Source organism: Lygodium microphyllum, chromosome 21, assembly GCF_053477565.2.
Source record: "Lygodium microphyllum isolate KBCC chromosome 21, Lygodium_microphyllum_v1.1.10, whole genome shotgun sequence".
Taxonomy (NCBI): domain Eukaryota; kingdom Viridiplantae; phylum Streptophyta; class Polypodiopsida; order Schizaeales; family Lygodiaceae; genus Lygodium; species Lygodium microphyllum.
Genome location: NC_141155.1, coordinates 115,514,677 through 115,537,404, shown reverse-complemented (window position 1 = coordinate 115,537,404; position 22,728 = coordinate 115,514,677). Strand labels below are relative to the sequence as shown.

The following is a 22,728-nucleotide window of genomic DNA, read 5'->3' as shown; positions in this document are numbered from 1 at the left end:
GTGGTGTTACTGAGCCCTTTACTCTTGCACGGTAAGTTAAACATGACTACTCTCTCACTTCTTATATTTTGCCCTTGCTACCCATCCAGTTCTCATCATGTTGTTGCATCTAATTAAGACTAGGTAGTTGGCTGGTTTATCCCTTCCATTGAATCAATGTTTTGTGGGGCAAGGCTCGGTTGATGATACTTTTAAAATATTGAAAGTAGATAGGGATGACCTCTACAAGGCACTAGATAATTGAGGTTTGTTTGACCATGCTTTTGGCCTCCATATTAATGCTACTAAATTGACTCTTATTAGCTATGTTGAACCAATTTTAGAAGCCTTGGGGAGGTGGGGAGAACTAGTTCCATGCAAAAATATTGCATTACATCTAGGTTACCTTGTAGATGTTGATGTTTAGATTAAACAATTGTTGCAATGGATCTCTCAAAATCTAGAAGCTAAGTTTTTGTTTATTAGAAATCTTAGGCTTGGCCATTTCATGTGTGCCTCAAAGTGGCATAAATGATTATGTGCTCATGCTTACCTATATTTGCCCCTTTCACCTTGGGCCAAGAGTAGTTTGAATGACTTACCAAGCATATCCATTTCATGTTATGGAAAATGAATTTTGTGCGTGCTTTTATTTATTGGATTTCCTAGAGCCATGTTTGTACTCCAAAAAGCATGGGTGGTGGAGTTGTTCTTGATGTTGAGACTCACATAGTTGCTTTCTATTGGTTGCTAATTCAAGCTACGTGTGTTGGTCATCAATTGTGGCTCTCTATTGTTTACCTTGTTCTTGAGGACTGAGAACTTGTGTTACGTGGAAATACTAAAATTCAAGGTTCATGGTGGCACATACTCAACATTGAATCCCAACTCTCAATTCCCTCTTCTATTCCAGCGACCCATTTGATATGTTCACGGAAGGTGATCCTTCAAAAGGTAACTTAGCATTTATTTTTATGGAGGAGCTAATTCCTTTTGTAGATTGAATTGTGTGATGTCTCTTAAACTGCTCTCTTGGGAAAGGAAACAAGGTGACTGCCCCAAGTTTAATTAGGTGGATGACATGTTTGGGCTTAGTCTCTATTATTGATGTGACTCTATTAGCTCATAGTATTTGATGTCTTTTTGCATAGCCATACTAGTTTTCCAAATCTCTTATGGACACCATGATTTATGGGGCAAGATTTCAATCCAATTGCAGGGATGATAACCCTTCTTTGCCCTTGATTTTGATCATCCTTGGCAAGATTGGAATCTTAACATTTGGCGAGCTATAGTGGGACCTTTGTTGTGTCTTTTTGATCAAGTCTTTGGTAAGGAAAAATATCCCACTCTTGTATAGCCGCATACGAATATCTTTGGTAGGGCAGAACATCCTACTCTCATGTAGCCACATATGAACATCTCGTTTCATTTTCTTAGGTTCTAGGGCTATTGGCATAATTGGGTCACCTGGAATGCCTTCATCTTCAATTTCACCTCCAAGGTTCAAAGCCATAGTGCTAAGCTCAAGGGTGGTCTTCTCCATTGGTACTTGAATCTTATTCAACATGTTGGCCTTCTCCCCAAGGAGGATTTAGTTTCTTGGCATCCAACTGTTTCTTTCGCTACTCTACCGTGACTCTTGTCTTTCTCATGTGATTAATATAATTACTAATTACACACACACACATGCATGCACGCACGCACACACGCACAAAGAGAGAGAGAGAGAGAGAGAGAGAGAGAGAGAGAGAGAGAGAGAGAGAGAGAGAGAGAGAGAGAGAGAGAGAGAGAGAGAAAGAGAGACAGAGAGAGAGCAAAATATTTATTTGCTTTTGTTTAGCCACCTTGCTTTCCTTTCTCACAAGTTTTAAGAAAAAAGTTAATACATTTGCACACGAATTGGAAATAGTTCTCTTATTACGTGGAAAAGAAGTCCCTCGTATAATATTTACTTAGAATGGGTAAAGTTTATCGATAATGGCTATGTTGATGGTTTATTGGTAGTTTCATTGTGAAAAGATTTTCACAAGCCATTGACACAATATCTTGGGCATGAACAATTTTGGTTTCATCTTAGCATTGACATCTCTATTTGGGGCAGTTTAAACGCGAAGCCTTGCTTAGTACCTCAAATCTTGGGCTTGCTTCACAAACATCCAAAATATAGGATGATGAAGGGGTGTCAAGCCGAGTCGTTGACCATACAAATAACCAAAAGATTGTTCATGCATAGAAAACTTGAATGGTCTCATATTGGTGCCCATAACATGAAGCAAGCAAGTTAAGCACAAAAGTGCTTTTGAACCAATGGTGTCACACAAAAAGTACAATAGCTCTATCGCCCAGCTTATGAAATCATAACATTTGGAAAGGGAAATATGTCCAATGAGGTGTTTTTAAAAAGAAAAATGGAGAAACTTTTCACTTCAAAACGTTCACACGATGAGTTGGGAGTAGTTACCTAAAAGAATAGGGAAAGATTGTCCTTTTCTAGCAAAAGTTTGGGCCAAAGTTATGTGTTTTATAGATTGTTACTCTTTGTTCCAAGTCATATACTATAGATCTCACTAGGTAGATTTAGTTTCGTTTGAAAGTACTAGCGTTTCATGCGCGCTTCGCACGCACAGAATGCTAGGCCGCTTCACGACAACTTCGCACTGTAGCTCCTTTTGATAGTCAGAAGCTGGGTAATAGTGCCACTCTAGGGTAGGCATATGCAAAAGTTAAATAAATAGTGAAATATAAAAAATATATACTTCCAAGAGAGTATACGCCAACCAAACAGGGCACAGAGAGCAATTCACACATATGCAAAACCAGCGTCCCTGCATGGTCGTCAATAACTATATCTCCACAAAGAAAGCAACATAGAGCAATTCACATATATGCAAAACTAGTGTCCCTACATGGTCATCAATAACTACATCTCCGCAAAGCAAGCAATCCACATTACTACACATTTCGAAGAACATCCTTGTATACAATGTTTGTGGTCATATCCCCATCCTCTTCACCCAATAGCACTTTCACACCATGCAAAGATTTTCCCCTTGAAAATGCAACATATAGCTGACCATGTGTAAATACTAGTGCCTTTAGATAAAGCCCAACAATGAACAAAGTCTGCCCTTGTGACTTGTTGATTATCATAGCGAATGCCAACCTGATGGGAAACTATCTCCGCTTCATAGTAAATGGCAATTGTGTAGCATTCGAAACAAAAGTAATCTGGGGAATAAAAACTCGTTCACCCACATTTGCCCCTATTATTATCTGAGCATCTATCACTTTCCTATTGAAAGCTCTACATATCAATCATGTACCATTACACATACGCCTTCCTGGATTTAGGTTTATAAGAAGAATAATAGGTGCATTTATCTTCAACAACAATAAATGAGGAGGAAATCCACCTCTAAGGTCTAATGTATTTAAATACTCAACAGAGTACAAAAATGAGTCATCGGTCTCTGCAATTGAATCTGCACTATAATACTGCATGACCTCCCCTAGCATTAGTTGCAATGTACGATCATTCAAAGTAGCCACCTCTGTATTCCGTGAGGCAAGTATAGTCCGCTCAGTAAAATACAACGTGTAGTCACCCACATTGGACACGTCACTGTAGACACTATCAATCAATGTTTCGATAGACCGCCCTTTTAATACCATGCTAGGTGGAACACACAACTTCTCACAACTTTCGGTAGCACCCATTCCATCCCCTATTCCTTGAATCCAACAGATGAACCCATTGTCCACCACACTACCAGTTATCGACACTCGTATATTGCCAAATAGCCTTAGCACCCTTATGTAACGCCACAAATCAAAGCAACACAATACAACACTAGCAATATCCTCACGTGTTCCCTTTACCACAACCAGCAAGACCTGTCTAAAATCCCTCTAAACAAAACAACTTTTCCACCAAATGGCTTATCATAGCTCATAATATCTCTTAGAGTTCTATCAACTACTTCGAAGGCATATCGATGGGTCATAGGAGCCTCATCCCACAAAATAAGGCTCGTTTGTCTCAATAACCGAGCAAGGCCACTTTGAACAGGAATATTGCAAGTGGATAGATTATTTAATTCTATTGGGATTCTAAACCGCGAGTGAGCTGTACGACCACCTTGCAAAAGCAAGGCAGCAATGCCACATGATGCTGTTGCCAACACTATAGGACCGCCATTGCACACCTTCGCAAGTAAACATTTGTATAGGAAAGTCTTCCCAGACCCACTAGGATCATCCAAAAAGAATACATCCCCAGTACCTGTATCAACAACATCCATGACTGCACTAAATGCAATTCTTTGTCCTTCATTCAACATTCCCTCCATGGATTCAGAAACCCTATGTTGTTCTGATATGTTGTATGCATATTCATCTTGCAAAAGAGGGTTAGCATGCAGTTGTGAGTTTGGTTGATGAGGTTCATGCAATCCATCAAAATCACAGAGTCTTTGTCCTACATGACGTAAAAGGTCTTGTAGATGCAACAAAACCATGTTAGATGTCTCATGCTGCAGAACACCAAGAGAGGCGTGCACGTGTTGTAGCTACAATCTATACATGATATCCTCCACCATTGGCACCAATTTTTTTTTCCATAGATGGCCAAATCAAGTTGGCTCACAAAAGACCAAAATTGCAACAAACAAAGTTCGGAGTTGAGCACCAGTTTGCACAGAAGCAGCTTCTTCTAAGCACACAACATATTCATCATCGCTCTCCAACATGCCCCTTGCAATGCAAGCATCCCTAAAAGTATCATAGATCACACTATCAACAGTATGCAAATCTTCAAAAGAAGTACATCCTCGACACTGCTAAAAGCATATGCAAATAGTAGAGCCCACCACAAGTAGGTGCCACAAAATACATCCGACCACATGTATTCCCACGCTTCCTTCTAGTCCACATCTTATGTCGTGCATTCCACACCCAATACACTAGAAATTCCTGATAGCGAATAGTCCTAGCCTCTGGATGAATGCGGTTGCACACAAACCATTCAGTAAGAGTAGTTTTCTAGAGGTCTTCATTCCGCACAACATCTGATATACTACATGTATCCCGAAACACCACATTGTTCTCACCGGGTAAGTGTACCTACAAACGTTGTATATTAGGTTTTTTATTGTGCAATGCATAATCATAGATCCACCAATATGCCTCGGAGGCAGAAACATATCATGCATCCAAATAACTTTGTATCTCGTCCACCTCGTGAACATCGCCACCATTCCGGACTGAATCAACCCCAACAGAAAATTTTACGGTTGCACGGTCATGCCCCTTGTACACATACTTATACAAATACTTAATAGTTGCAATTGTCGAGCACACCTCCACATTTATATGTGCATTGTATTTCTTACTCAAGAATGGATTATATGAAACAATCCATTTTATCAATAACATTACCATTTATGATCACGGAGTTTCCATCATCTTGTCTTCGATAAATGGGATAGCCAGAACTATCAACCATTGTCATGCCCACTAATTTTCGCGGGTAATCTTTAGTACATCTACCCTTGTCCATACAGGGACTCTTCCGTTCAATCCTCCGCAAGGGCCATGAATATTGCACTTTGAAATTGTCTCAAATAAGGCTAGAAACTTAACTCTATTAGGCAATTCAGCACAAACCAGTCTATCGCAGTGACATGCTTTAGAAGGTTTAAAAGACGGCTCTAAAATTAGCAAAGTATGAGAATGTGGTAGCCCCCTCTTTTGGAATTCAATCACAGTAACATAGCATGCAACCTTTCCAAAGAGATCCTTTCACAACAACGTATACATTAAATCAGTATGCTTTTTATGAAACACGCGAGCAGTCAAATCCGGACGGTCATAAGCACTTTCCCCAGGCAATAAAGCATTAGTTATCTCCAACCACTTTGGATTGCATGTCATTGTTATAAAAAGGTCAGGTTTTCCCTTACAACGCACTATAGCCATGGCATCCTGATATAATTGATACATGTGCCTTGGCCCACTTGTGAATGATGACGGTAAAACTATCCTCTTGGCAATAGAGGCACCAACAATCTACATTGGCCCATCATTGTTTGCCCCCACCATGTCTTCCAAGCCTTTGTAGGCCTCCGATCACAACACTGATTGATTCTGGCGACACCAAGTTAACCTGCACTGCTCTATACTACAATAAGCATCAACAATAAATTGTTGCAATAGTTGACCAGCACGCAATATGCACACCTCAGTATCTTCGCACACTTGAAGATGGAATGCATAAAACTACATCTGGGTAACACAATTTTTATTGGACAATTCATATATGTTAACAGGAACACTAACATTATTATAGGGAACCTTTACATGCCAACCATCATCTCCCATAGGAAAAAGGAGGACATATAGCATTGGCATATATGCTCTATGCAAGTTTGAAATAGCAACACATTGACCTCCCCGAGTGTAAACATGAATATCCCGATGATCAAGAGTACCCTCGTCACCTTGCCCTGGCATGATAGCTGTAACCTCAGTTGCTGCAGGAGCAGAGTATTGTTTACTGGTTCTTTGAACACCAAAAATACTCATTTTTAGTTCTTGCACGGGATTATTTTGCAATTGCAAACCCACTGACCTAAAACATATGCATATATGTTGTGTCGATGCATCATACATTGAAGCTTCCCTAGCAAATTTGGTAATAAATCATGCATAACCCCCAGCCTATTAAGCAACTCATGCTCAATATCATAAACATAGAGTTGTACAAATCTTGGCCTTTCTTGACGCTGCACATCAGGAAGCAAAGTACCTATACGGTGATAAACAGAGCCATACACTCTAAAGGTGTAACCATTCCCGATAACAGGTAGCTCGTCAACATTAGCTCCAAGCGATACAAATGCAAGAGCACTATTGTATGCTCGTATGTTGTTTTTAAATATCCTACTCTGAGGATGCATACCATGCAACAAATCATGCAATGGCTGTGGTGGATGTTGCAATGGTGGCAACATTACTTTTCCATTTCGATAATAGTGCCTTCCAAACAAAATCGACCCTTGCACCCGAGTCTCGCATCTTAACAACTTAGCTGAACACCTTTCACACACCACACAAAGACTCCCCATGGAATGTACATCCGGCTCTTGAAATAGTAGTATTGACGTTGCTGGGTGAACGTTTGTTGCAGGCAAAGCATTTAAAATGGAGCACAATTAACCACTTTGGGGATCAAAAACAACAATATTATGAACACGTGACTCATTAGCCACATAATTTTCCACATTGTGGTGATTTCCAAGATCTAAACTAACATGCTGTTCAATTGGCTCATTATCCCCATTTACAAATTCAACATGATAAGACACACTCTCACAAACCACTCCAGTAAGATTTTCCCCATGTTGGCACTTAGACATTGAAACATTATTAACATGTGACTCGAAAATCGCATGATTAAGACCATTGCAACCACCCATTGATGACAAAGCATTCGTCAAATCCACACCAAACTGTCGCGGAGCTTGAAATCCCCTAATGGTTCTATCCGATGATGGCAAAACATTAGCCACATCTATACCAAACTGTGGTTGGCCTAGTTCATGATGACCACTTAGAATTTCTTGATGGAACGTCAAGTTTTCAATATCTCTACGAATGGATCTACCATGATCTAAAATCCCTTTTCGAGCCCTGAGTCTAGCAACCTGCCGTCGCTCATACCTCGTGGATGTAAGCATGTCCCTACGAACACGCAACACATAGTCTCTGCCAGTGGCTCGATGCAAACACCCCATATTGATCAGTTGGCCACAAAACCTGTTATCAACATATAGACACATTTAATATTTAAATATCTAAATATTAAGATTAAATATCAAGACACAAAACCACTGCCATCGTATTTGAGTTAGTGCCTACAACCCAGTTGATGTATCTGTCTACAAAGACGCTGCGCCCACCCATTAGACAAAGAGAGAGAGATAGAGAGCGCCTGGTTGCTAAGATAGAAGTAACCTTGGTAATAAACACATGCATAATTAATCCATTTCAATTAACTAACAAAAGAAAGTAAACATGCAACCGCAGAAACGACTGTCAATACACTTTATCAAAGGCATGGTTTGATTTCAAAACTAAATGTATTGTGTACATTCGATGTACGCAATATATCAAATCTAAATATACCAACCATCATTGGACTATCAAATCTGCTCCATGTAAATATCAAGAAAGAGACATCACATCATACACACTCAATACATTTTACTCAAATACGCTTTGCTATATCAAAAGTGTTACACATCTTAGCACATTCCACGTAGGCTTTACAAAAATGAAGCATATATTATCATAAAAAGTGCTAGCCCATGCACTTTAAAGTACACAAGACAATCCAAAACTGTAAGTTCCAACCTAAGCAATTCTTGTGTTATACAAAGATATCCTTCCACAACACATATGTTACACATATAGTCTCCTTAGATGCGGCCATTCATCTGACAGTTCAATTGTTGCAACAAAGGATTAAACCTACTAACATTCATTTGAAACTGCAAAAACAACAATCGACAACCCCTCTAGCAGATCACAAGTTCGTGGTCATCTCCAAGCCCCCAAACTGAAGTCCACATATCATTCACCAATAGATTCATTAATCTGCTTGTCTCAGAAATAATTGCTGAAAGTGCCCTTACTTCACCACCCAGATCAATCGACACTTGCTGGAGAACACCTTGTGTGTGCTTTGTCTCGCACATAACACCATACAGACCTTTAGCATGTTCATGTAATTGAGTACATGGTAAGTGCACTATCAACACACGCACATAAACTTGTCTGCATATCCATCGACTCATTCATCTTAGCCTCAAGTTTTTTAAAGTCTGAAGCACCTGAAGTAGCCCTCGTGTTTCTTCGAATCTTTGTAGCTCTTGTACATTTAGCAACATGCATCTTTTGTCCCCTTGCCACCTCTTTCATTTTTTACACATTCATTCTATTAGAGCCCAGACGTTGGCTGCAATGAAACATATAAACAATCATCTCCAAAAATATATATAGTAACACTTTGATGTAATCACAATTAAATAAGCTATCTTCCATACCCATGCGAATAGCTCCAAGCTGGCAAGCGTCGAAGAGATGATGTCGTTGTCATTTTGTTTAATTTAACTGAATCCACTACATTCAATGGAGTTAAAAGCACTATGTCGGGAATATCTCCTATGGCTTTGCTTTGTTCCATGGCTACACCAAACTTCAAAGAGAACATAAGAGTCGCACAACAAATAAATCTCAAAGCTATTTGCACACCAAACGTCAAGACATAAGTGATAGACACATTTGCAATCACAAACACTAAATGCATGAAATAATATATGTACGCTACACATGAGTGCTATCATGCACACATGGCACTCACCAAGTACCAGCCACGCATTGCCTAAAGGCCCTGCCGATGGATCTTCATTCATGTACATCCGCACAATCTTCTTGAGAGAAAAGAACATGTCCTATACAGGAAGGTGTCCCCAGTCTCGAAATACTTATCGGTGCCAATCCTTAGGACACACAATAACTTACCAACTCACATTCGCAACCACAAACCCTAAATGCATGAAAGAATATATGTACGCTACACATGAGTGCTATCATGCACACATGACACTCACCAAGTACTAACCACGCATTGCCTAAAGGCCCTGCCAATGAATCTTCATTCACGTACATCTGCACAATCTTGAGAGAAAAGAACATGTCCTATACAGAAAGGTGTCCCCAGTCTCGAAATACTTATCGGTGTCAATATAGGACACACAATAACTTACCAACTCACATTCGCAACCACAAACCCCAAATGCATGAAGAACACATAAGCCACCTAAGTATGAGAGAGAGAGAGAGAGAGAGAGAGAGAGAGAGAGAGAGAGAGAGAGAGAGAGAGAGAGAGAGAGAGAGAGAGAGAGAGAGGGAGGCATATGTACCCTAATTGCAAAACCAAACTATAGAAAACGTCCCAACATATCAAAGCTGCAATCATTCTATGTATCTAATCCAATCTAAGTTACAAAGTACATTAGCAAAATTGCTTAGTAATCGAGAGAGAAACATAGAGAAACAAAGAGAAAGAGGGACTATTAAAATGGTTTAAAAGTAGTCTTATAATTTGCAAGACACATACGATATGTTTCAAAATGAAGATTTTCATCAAACAATTCATTTAAGAAGTCTTGCAGGAATTACATATACCAAGAAAACCATGGCAAAGAAGCACTGGTTAACATTCCCAAAAAACTATTGCGAACCACTCTTCAAAGATGCAACGTTCTCTAGTGCATATCAAGGGCAATGATCTCCAGTGCCAGAAGATGAGCCTGCACAGCGATTCATCTGCGTTAACATTGCTGAAAATCTATTAGGATAAACTTTCAAAGAAGTAAGTTACACATCAAGAGCAATGTTCTCCGGTGCAACTAAGCTCTCGTTCTTGTGTGCAATCAACTCACATACTCCATCCTCTATACGACCTGCACTATTAAGAATATCTCTCAACTTCTCTTCTTGATCATTCGAAGATCCAGCACGCGGCCACCAATTTTTCTGGATATGTTCATAAATATCACCTATATAACCCCTAATCTCTTCTAGCTCGCCCTATATCATTACTCCATCAGTAAGATGCCCTTCATATTTCTCTTCCAACATTCTCTCAATCCTCTATAGACAGTCACCAATGTTCTCAGGAATTGAAATCGAAGCTTTTTGACGCCAAAATAGTGTCTTCACTTGCTTTTCAATCCCATCCAAGCGACGAATAAACCTCAAGGAACCAATGGAACTTTCATGCCCTGCAACATGCTTAAGTGCATGACGAACAACCTTCTTCCTTGTGACCTCCTTTATTTTGTGTACATTCATTTGGACGTTAGGAGTGCACTGTATAATATCTTCTACAAACATATTCTTGTTTGCTGTAGAAGCCTCCACACTGGACAAAAAGCACGTGTTAGCCTTGAGGGACATATAAAATATTCTCGAAATTTAGAAACAACAAAAACTACCATGTCTAATACCGCCAAAGTTCAACTAACCCTATGTCTCTACTTCTCCCTCTCCCTCTCTATACACCTAATCAACCAACCAATGCACTAACTAACCAATCTCTAAACTAAAGTAACCTACCAACTAAACTAACTAAACCAAGTAAGGTAAGCAACTAATCTAAGGTAAAACCTACTAACTTACTAATCAATCATCAATTTATCCACTAACTTACAAAACTAAACAAACTAAACAAACTTACTATTTAACTAACCAACTTACTGATCAAATCAAACAAAAAATTGGAATAACTAAATAAACTAACTAAACTAAACTAACTTATCATTCTCTAACCCTAAACTTTAAAGTAAACTAAACTAAAACAAAGAATTAAACTAACCCTAAGTTTTATCTACTAACCAACTAAACTAACTTATAATTTAAAGTAAACTAAAATTAAAAAAATAAACTAACCCTAAACAGCTATATGTACCAACTTACTAATCTAATCAACTAACCACAAACAATTAAAACCTACTAACTTACTAAACCAAAATAACAAAATTAAACCAACTGTAAATTAAACTAAACTAAACTAACTAACTAAACTAAAGTTAACTAACTAACCAAACTAAACTAACCAATCAATCTAACTAAACTATTCGATAGATAATAAACAAAAATAATTTAAACTAACTAATCTATAAGCTAATGTATCTAACCAAACTAACTAACATTACAAAATTTACTAAAGTAAACCAATAAAACTAACAACCTATTTAACTAACTAACTTACTATTTAAACCAATAAATACATCAAAACAAATTTACAACCTGAGAGAGAGAGAGAGAGAGAGAGAGAGAGAGAGAGAGAGAGAGAGAGAGAGAGAGAGAGAGAGAGAGAGAGAGAGAGAGAGCACACCGACCTGAATATTGGCTAGACAACCAATCCTCACAAACAAACTGCACCAAATAAACCAAAATACCAATAAATTAAACCATACCAAGCAAACCAACCTCTCTCTCTCTCTCTCTCTCTCTCTCTCTCTCTCTCTCTCTCTCTCTCTCTCTCTCTTCCATAACACATATATAAACTAAAACAAAAAAACAAACTAACCCTAAACTATATCCATATATAACACACAATCTAAAGTAACTAAGCAACTAATCTAAGGTAAAACCTACTAACTAACTAACCCATAACACATATATAAACTAAAATAAAAAAACAAACTAACCCTAAACTATATCTAAAGTAACTACTAACTTATTATTTAACTTATCTAATCAACTAACTAAACCAAATAACCATAAACAACCAAAACTAACTAAATAACTAAATAAACTAACTAAAGTAAATAAACAATCAAAACTAATTAAACTTATATATATATATATATATATATATATATATCTCACACACACACACACACACAAGTAAACTAACCAATCAATCTAACTAAGTTATTCGATAGATAATAAACAAAAATAATTTAAACTAACTAATCTAATAAGCTAACATATCTAACCAAACTAACTAACAATAAAAAATTTACTAAAGTAAACCAACAAAACTAACAACCTATTTAACTAACTAACTTACTATTTAAACCATTAAATACATCAAAACAATTTTACAACTTGAGAGAGAGAGAGAGAGAGAGAGAGAGAGAGAGAGAGAGAGAGAGAGAGAGAGAGAGAGATCACCGAGGTGAATATTGGCTAGACAACCAATCCTCACAAACAAAATACCAATAAATTAAACCATATCAAGTAAATCACCGAGGTGAATATTGGCTAGACAACCAATCCTCACAAACAAAATACCAATAAATTAAACCATATCAAGTAAACCTCTCTCTCTCTCTCTCTCTCTCTCTCTCTCTCTCTCTCCATAACACATATATAAACTAAAACAAAAAACAAACTAATCCTAAACTATATCCATATATAACACACAATCTAAAGTAACTACTAACTTACTATTTGACTTATCTAATCAACTAATTAAACTAAATAACCACAAACAACCAAAACTAACTAAATAACTAAATAACTAACTAACTAACCACAAACAACGAAAACTAATCTCTCTCTCTCTCTCTCTCTCTCTCTCTCTCTCTCTCTCTCTCTCTCTCTCAAAAGCAACTAACACATATATAAACTAAAACAAAAAAACAAACTAAAACAAATAAACACACACAATCTAAAGTAACTAAGCAACTAACTAAATAAACTAATTAAACTAACTTACTATTTAACTTATCTAATCAACTAACTAAATAAACTAACTAAACTAAACAACCAAAACTAACTAAATAAACTAAATAAAGTAACTAAACTAACTAACCACAAACAACCAAAACTAATCTCTCTCTCTCTCTCTCTCTCTCTCTCTCTCTCTCAAGTAACTAACGCATATATAAACTAAAACAAAAAAACAAACTGAAACAAATAAACACACACAATCTAAAGTAACTAAGCAACTAACTAAATAAACTAAATAAACTAACTTACTAACTTACTATTTAACTTATCTAATCAACTAACTAAATAAACTAAACTAATCAACTAACTAAATAAACTAACTAAACTAAACAACCAAAACTAACTAAATAAAGTAACTAAACTAACTAAACTAAACTCTCTCTCTCTCTCTCTCTCAGTGCAGTAGAGAGAGAGAGAGAGAGAGAGAGAGTGACTGCCCCTACTTTCTACACCCGCCCAAGATCTGCGTCCGCTTTCTCTCTCTCTCTCTCTCTCTCTACCATCCCATTCATATTAATGTTAATGTTAATGGGTCTCTCTCTCTCTCTCTCTCTCTCTCTCTCTCTCTCTCTCTCTCTCTCTTTCACACACACACACACACACACACACACACTCTCTCTTTGACGACAGAACTCTCTCTCTCTCTCTCTAACGGCAGATGTCAAAGAGAGAGAAGTGTGATTAGTTATAGACAAAATAATAATCCAGAAGTGTTACACCAGAAAATAGTCGAAGGAGCGAAGTGTTACACCAGAAAAGGAGATGGCCATGGCTGATCAAAGGAGCGAAGCGTTACACCAGAGAAGTTGATCGAAGGAGCGAAGCGTTCTTCTCTCTCTCTCTCTCTGACGTTTGCCGTCACAAAGAGAGAGAGAGATATATATATATATATATATATATATATGACTGACCTACATGGAGAGGATTGACTTGCGTGGAGAGGATCTGACGTCTGTGTGGAGAGGACTGACCTGCAGTATTCCAACGAGAGAGAGAGAGAGAGAGAGAGAGAGAGAGAGAGAGAGAGAGAGAGAGAGAGAGAGAGAGAGAGAGAGAGAGAGAGAGAGGACTGACCTATTGCCTGCTGCCTATTGGCTTGCCTCTTCCTGTCCCGTGAGAGTAAGAGTGAGAGTGAGAGGAGAAGAGAAGGTGGTGGAAGGAGACCACGTTTCCTTCTTTCTGCCCCCAATCATGTGACATAAATGGTCACTTACCTTTCCTTCTGCCCCCGATCATGTGACATAAATGGTCACTTTGGTTTGGTTTGGGAGCTAGGTTGGGAGCACTGTGGTGCTTTGACACTTTTCTGAACCTGTAGCTCAAATAATAATGTTCATAACATGAAGCAAGCAAGTTAAGTACAAAAGTGCTTTTGAACCAATGGTGTCACACAAGACAATAGCTCTATTGTCCAGCTTATGAAATCATGACATTTGGAAAGGGAAATATGTCCAACAACGAGGTGTTTTTAAAAATAAAAATGGAGAAACTTTTCACTTCAAAACCTTCACACGATGAGTTGGGAGTAGTTACCTAAAAGAATAGGGAAAGATTGTCCTTTTCTGGCAAAAGTTTGGGCCAAACTTATGCGTTTTATAGATTGTTACTGTTTGTTCCAAGTTAGATACTATAGATCTCACTAGGTAGATTTAGTTTCTTTTGAAAATATGTAGCTTGAGTTTTGTCGATGGGTAGAATTAGTTTAGTGTGAAAGTATGTGGCCTTAGTTTTGTCATTTGGGGTGAGCTTGGGGGGCGTTTTGAAACTAACCGCAGCAAAGTCCATTTATATCTATTTCATCTGCTGCATGTGAAACAATGAGCATCGTTTTTTCATCCGGACAGGGTCCCAATGTTCAGACTAGTTGAACAGGAGGTGATGCACCTTCAAAACGAAAAATTCCAGTTCTTGTGCTTTTCATCACCTTGTCGCTACTTATTGTTTGAGGGCTGAGAGTCGGACGGGTCCACCGAGAACAGATCAAGGCAGGGTTCGATCCGGTGCTTCTCGTCGACAGGTTTTCGGTGCCGCGCCATGATCTTTCCTGACTGATGCAGACTAGTAGCCCGTCTCACCACCGGGAAGAAAAACTGCAACTGCTAAGCTCTTCAGCTAGAAAAATCGAAGTGCAGAAGTTGATCCACCCCCAGGGCAAATCTTTTCTGCTAGCTTTTTTGCTGTTTCAGTACTGCTGCGCCGCATGACCTATGGCAACCATTTTGCAAGCTTGTCCCCTTCTTGACTTCCCATCCTGGTTTGCGGTAATGCCTCCTCAAGAGCTCCTAGAGATTACCTTGATTAAATCTGATGTCTCTTTGAGTTTTTGGTCTCCCATGCGCAGGCTCGACTTCTATTCGGCTACCTATTTGTTCTGGCCTTACTTGAGCGGCTTCTTCCTGGACGCCTAGTTGCTGGTGCTGTTCTCTCAGATAGCAGTAGAAAATACTACAAATGCAATGGTACATTCTATCAAGTTCAATAGATCGGATGAACGGATGAACTGTACTATTACTGTTTTACCATCTCTGACCTGCATCAATATATAACCATCCAAGTTGCCCTTTCTAGAAGTTTTATAAGCTGTATTTTTAAAGCTGTTTGGATAGCGAAATCTCTTACTATTGCCTCTGCATGTTCAAGTAATGTACCGTTTGGAGATAATGTGAGAACATTGCTTATACTAAAATGCCTTATTTCGTGGATTTTACCAAACATGCCTTATTTCATGAATTGTACCACACATGCTGGTAAGAAGTTCTTGAGCACAGATAAACACACAGTGTACAACACACAATAGATATGTGGAACTCACTATGTAGATAACTCAAATGCATGAACGAATAAATGCTGATATGCTGAATATGGTATAAGGGGCCTCAAACCTTTGTGTCTTGGGAACTGGTGATGAGGTGGGTTGAGAGCGGTGCTGGAGACGCCAGGAGCAGCTCCAAGAGTGTGTGGTACTCAGGATGGATCTCAAAATGCAGTAGCAGCAGTTTGCTAGGCTGCAGTGATGATGATGATGGCAGTGGAGGGAGCAACATGTAAAGCTGGATCCCAGGGTGTAGGTGACAGCAAAATGCATGCTGAATATGATACAAGGGGCCTCAAATCTTCATGGAAAGTGCAGCAATGATTATGATGAAGATGATGTCAATTGTCATACAATTGTAGATGAAGGCATGGCAGTTGGGTGGTCTCTGGATTAGCAACACAAGGTTGGATTGAAATGATGGTGGACAACAGGGGTAGCTAGTAAGTAGAATGGCACACATGCAGTAGACGGCTTGTTGGATGATAAACTGATGATGTCCTCCACTAATGGTAATGTCCTCCATATAAGCAACAAGAAGTAGAATGATGGCAAGAGCTGAGCGATGATGAATGGCTCCTTCTTATGGGATGCAAGCAGTAGTATGAGGGCAGAAGGTTGTAGCCAAGGGTTGGAGCGAATGAAGAATTAAGGATAAGGGATGTCCATAATGGACTCTATTTGTAGAAGATCGGTGCATTTTTCCTAGAGTTAAAAATAAAGCCATCTATTCTTGGTAATAAGAATTAAGCCTTTTTGGGGTTATTGTAAGGAGAATTAAATAGGGATTAGTATATTGCAGTGTAGGATTCATGCAAACCCTAATTTAGGTGGCTCAATACTCCCTACCCCCACTAGATTGTTAGCAAGTCACGTCTCCACCCTCTTGCATACTTGAAAGATTATTTTCTAGAGAAACCAAGGTATTGGTAAAAGGGTGCCAAATAAAGCCATGTATTCTCGGTAATAAGCCATTCAGCATTTTGGGTTATTGTAAGGAGAATTAAACATGGATTAGTATAATGTGATGTAGGATTTTTGTAAACCCTAAGTTAGGTGGCTCAATACTCCCTACCCCCCACCCTCTTGTATACTTGAAAGATTCTTTTCTAGAGAAACCAAGGTATTGGACAAAGGGTGCCATGATGGGATGCTTAAGGGCCTACCATGATCACAGAGGTGATGGATGTCTTGTTTCAAGTAGCCCAATGGAATGTGTTTTACATTTTTCTTTTTCTTTTCTCTTCTTTTGATGGTTATGAATGAATAATAAGACGCAAGATTTTACATCTTCCATAAAAGGAATCATTGCAAGGCAATGATGGGATGAAGAAGTATAGATGAAGAAAGGGTAATGTAATGATGAGGGTTATGCTAGATGTGCCAAAGCTGCCATAATGATGATATGTTGTGAATATGGTGGAGTCAAGTTGACCACTCTTTCATGAAGGAAAAGGGAGACATGGTTACATGAAGCTAGGAATTTTCTGTCAGAGAAGTGGTGCAATAATGGAAGCATAGAGAAGTGCTGAAATAAATTGTTGAACACAAGAAAAAAAGAGAAAGAAAACAAAAGAACACAGAAGAACATTGCAAAAGAAGAGAACTCAAAGATGTGATTGGGAAATGGTATCCATATACCTGAACACAAGAATGACGCATATAACAGTGAGTCATTGGCTGCATGGGCACCGACACTGGCTCCTCTCTTCAACAAGAAGTCTACTTGAAGAATGATGATGATTAAATGGGAGGAGGAGGAGCCACATAATAAATAGGCATAAAATAGGCCTAAAATGATAGCTGGTCGGCCAGCATTTAATGGTGGCCAATTGGTATAAAATGCCACAAATGCCACACAAAAATCACTAAAATAATGCCTAAATAAAAGGCAACGTGCCTAGCCCCGATAGGCATGCACATACTCACACATGAGTTGATAAACTTGCTAATATCCTCTTTGAGATCATGGGGAATCTGATACAATACAATGATATAATGATAAAGGCTAATCATAGTCTATACAATAAAGAACCACTAGAGGAGAACCATGGATATCCAAGTAGTGGGCGATCAAGCCACCACCAAGGTGTCTTGGAGAGAATCTGATGCCAATGTCAATCGTATCAGCTCTTGAAAGTAGATGAGTCATAACAAAGCTTTGTGTCCATTAACAATGTCTTGCAGTAGTATACAAGACCATCCCGTGAAAAATGCCTCTAAACATATATGACCATGGATTCCCCACCTTTGGCCAAGATTGCCAAAGCGTCCCCTCATGTGAGCTTGAACTAGGAGCCAATTCCACTCTTTGTCAATTAATAGCCCATCATGAATGTGGATGTCAATTTTAACTCTAGGATTTGAACCTTCCAGACTTCAATTGATGTGTTAGGGATGTTTCTCTTTGGAACCTGTGCACATGTATAGAGTCGCGAGGGATGATTGCATTACTTGGATTAGAAAGCAGCAGAGGAAGAGGCAATCAAGCATCTTTTCTCGGTTTGAAGAAGTGGACCCTTTCTATGTCTTGGACTTCTTGTGGGTTGGAGGATTGGAGTCGAGTTTGAGGAAGAGGATGACAGTTGGAGGAGTCCGCATGCTGCTTCTTCTTCTTCTCCTTCTCCTTCTTCTTCTGTGAGGCTACTAACTCCTTGTAGTCCTTCTGCAACAAGTGTCCCTTCTTACTATAGTGATAACATTGGGCCTTCGACTTCTTTTTCTTGTTTCCCCTCTTTGAAGTTGTAAAGGCCTCATCGGAACCTCCATAATGAGATGAAAGCCTCCCTTGTAAACGCAAAGATGTCTCTTGCTCAAGTAGCATCGAGGACATATGTGTAAAGCTCCTAGGTGTAGATGAGGTGTGCGTCCTCAAAGCATTTTCCACTCCATTAAACTTTGCGTGGAGCTTGTAGAGTACCGTTCCCATGAGATGTGCCTTTGGAAGGGCAGCTTGCATGTGTCAAAGCTAGTCTTGTACGTGTGTAGCACGGAGCAAAAAGGATTGAACGGTGTCCTTTTGACTCAAACTTCATCTGTTGAAGTTGTCCATAAAGGGTCATAGCATGCATGGTGGAAGGTGTCTTGTATGACATCTGAAGCTTTGATTATACTATGGGAGATGTCCTGCAAGAGGTAACCGCGGGTAGGACTTCTTTAGAAGTACCTGAAGCAGTGCAAAATATGCACGTGCATTTGTTTGAATCCCATGTAAGCACAGCTTCCTCATGGTTGCCCTCATCAAAATCTTCGGGAAGAGGAAAAGGATGCCTTAAGCCGAGGAATAGCTCCACATACAATGTACCAAATCTGCTTCTACACAAACCAGGCTTTCATCATAGCACTCCAGGTAAGATAGGCAAGTCCATGTAACTTATCTTCTATAGAAAGTGCATATTGGAGCCATCGGAAGAGGAGAAGATAGAGGATAGAGGGTATATGGAGAAGTAATACAACCCAACCAACAGCAAAGGCGTCACAAAATGAGAGTTCACAAGCAATGTAACCAAAAGTTTGATTAGAAACGAAAGACAATTGTTGCAAAATGAAGGGAAAAACCAGTCAAATATTGCCAGAAACAACAAAAGCGCTTGTACAAACAATTGCCCAGCGACAGTTAGGGGCAGAAAACCAAAAATGTAGCCTGGTTGAGCATTTGATGGAGCAAACTGACGATTGCAGGTTGGAATCCAAGCGTAGGCTAAAAACGCAGGTTGCCGGTCTGAAAACACATGCAGCAGGTCACTTGATCAGCAAAGGGAAGAAAGACGTAATTAGTAGAAAAATCACAGCAGGAATCTAGATCCTACAATTTGATACCATGTCAGAAGTGGTGCAGCAATGGAAGCATAGACAAGTGCTGAAATAAATTGTTGAATACAAGACAAAAGAGAAAGAAAATAAAAGAACACAACAAAAGAAGAGAACTCAAAGATGTGCTTGGGAAATGAAATCCATATACCAAGCACGAGAATGACGCATACAATAGTGAGTCACTGGCTGCATGGGCACCGGCACTAGCTTCTCTCTCCAATAGGAAGACCACTTGAAGAATGACGGTGATTGAATGGGAGGAGGAGCCACATAATTAATAGCCACAAAATAGGCCTAAAATGGCACCTGGTTGGCCAGCATTTAATGCCATACAAAAATCACTAAAATAATGCTTGAATAAAAGGCAATGTGCCCAACCTTGATAGGCATGCATAGACTCACACAAGTTGACAAACCTGCTAACATTTTCACCTTGATATATCACTTGCTTTTGCAAGTTTCCCTCCATCCAAAGCATCATGTTTCGCATAAATACAATGCCAATGCATGGGTGATTCAAGGATTCATGTTCAAACAAAATGCTATGCAAAGTGTAATGGCACCACTTGAGTAGTGTGCTCATGGGGAATTGTTCACTCACCCAAGCATCTTTTTATAAGTATGATCATCAAGGTACATATGGATAATGATGCAAGTAAATATAAAACAATGGTGAAAGGGAATCAAAATACTATAAGCACCAAGAGAAGTAGCGGACCCCTCTTACCACCAAACAGTGTAAGGGAAAGCTATGGGGATCACCTCTTCTCATCATGCGGAAGTTAAAGGGGGGAGAGAGCCAATGCTGATCTGTTGACGTTGGACTATCGGATTGTGGTTTCATTAAGATGTTGGCATGGTTGTGTAGTGATGGCACAAACTGTTAGCATTTCTTGTATTCATGCTGGTCATCTCTTGGTTGTGAGCTCCACCAAAGGTTGATGGAGAAGAGGAGCTTTGACAGCCTTCTATGCATTTGCATTTCGGTTTGCAACTTGATTAGTCAGTTTGTAGCTGTGTTCACACTCTTTAGGCTGAGTGCATTGCAATTTTGCCATGTGGCAGGCTTGGTGGTAGTTTTACCAGTTGGTCGACCCGCCATTTAGGACCAGCTGCAGGTCAGGCAGTATTTTTGCCATTGGTTGGTTAGTTTCTCAGGTTTCAGCCATTAATAGTGCCGCTTTCCAGTCTGCCCATGTAGTCTATCAGTTGCCTCCACTCTCATCTTTTAGCCTGCTGTCCATCATTCTTCTGCCCATTCTGGCACCCTCATTGATGCATACTAGCAGTGTCTCCTTCCTCCCTTAGCCTCTCAATGCTAAAAGGACTCTCAATTAATCCCCAAACAACACTTCTCTAGTTTGCATGGAAAGTTTTGACAAGTGGTAGCCTATTTTGCCACTTGACAGCTTTCCAAAAGTAATTTTCAGCTTTTAATTAACCACTTGACCGTGCTTAAGAATTGGCTACTATCCATTCACATTAATTGTGCTACTACCCCGTCGCCCCCAAACACACCCCACCACCACCCCCCCCCCCCCCCCCCCCCGCCCCCAAACCCCCAACTAGACATTCAATTGTCCCACACATTAATTGGCTTGGGACTCACAATGAAGTAAATAATTAATGCCTACTCCCAATGTCACCAGTGGACTTTTAATGGCCCAATTAATGGCCTAGACTGAAATTAAACACCAGGCACCCACAAGTACCTATCCGGCATAACTTTGTACAACTTTTGCCAATCTCACACACTGATCACTTTGGGTCACTAAGGTATTCCGAGTCATTTTGTGACTTTGCAGTTCACATGTGGACCATTTAATAATGCCAAAGCTAAGCATTAAAAGTGCATGTTCTCATGACAAAACGGTAACTATAAATGCAAGCTTTGAAGGCAACAAAGTAATAGCTAGTGCTTGGCTGAAGGAAAACAAACTCAAACTGAGATATCTGGCACGAAGGGTGTGGACAGCAGAGAAGGGTGCAAACAATATGCAAACAGGACTAAGACTGATGTCAAAAAATGGTTGAGCAACCGGAGAGATAGTAGGGTTTGCAAGAAGGAACACAAAGTGTGTATGGCAAACATTGAGAGGAGAAAATAAGAGAAACTCAGATGAATGGATGTGAGGATGTGTTTTGCCAGGGTGGAGAAGCTGACGCTAGGTTGGGAACAACGAATTCCAAATGTAAACTTGATGCAGAGTAGACAGGGCGCCTGAAGAAGATGATGGAAGGAGAGAGGAGAGATAAAAGTCTTAGAAGAAGTGAGTATGGTGAAGTGGGTGAATGGGAAGTGCGGTGTATATATAGGCACGAACAGTCTCGAGTCTCACCCACCGTTGAAGTCTCTCGTATGGCGCTCTGACACTCTTGAAAGATCCTAAAAAGCCTTTTTGGGGCTGGAACCAAAAATGGGAATGAAGAAGCGAAATTGTATGAAATGATGTGGTTTCTCAACACCCCCTCTTAGGCCCAAAAAGGAGCACAAAAGAGGAGTGAGGTGAAGAGAAGATCCACCTTGTAATTCGAGAATGCCACCTGAAAGGAGACCTTGAAGATAATCAAGAGACCAGATGAGCAGTAGAACTTAAAATACAACCTTCTGTGAGAAGCTACTAGCTCCGTTACACCATGTTGGAAGGAATACGAAGGCCTAGTCACAAAGTCGCGGCTGAAAGTCCAAGGGTCCCGATCAAAGATAGATCCTTTAGAGATTGGGTAGAAGTAGAGGAAAGGACTGCTCAAAAGAAAACCACTTCTCAAAAGCAAATGATGGTGGGTGAGAAACTTCAAGAGTAGTAGGGTCC

General features: G+C 39.5%; 1 protein-coding gene across 1 annotated transcript in view; it reads left to right on the top strand.

Moving 5' to 3' along the window:
• Nucleotides 1-15,115: 15,115 nt before the first annotated feature.
• The window catches only part of FK (Ergosterol biosynthesis ERG4/ERG24 family), a 139,992-nt gene continuing 132,379 nt past the window's right edge, over nucleotides 15,116-22,728 (top strand). Inside the window, exons 1-2 of the mRNA XM_087661753.1 lie at nucleotides 15,116-15,551; nucleotides 15,632-15,749. Of these exons, the coding sequence (XP_087517879.1) occupies nucleotides 15,498-15,551; nucleotides 15,632-15,749 (172 nt within the window). The 5' untranslated portion in view covers nucleotides 15,116-15,497. The remainder of the gene's footprint in view (nucleotides 15,552-15,631; nucleotides 15,750-22,728) is intronic.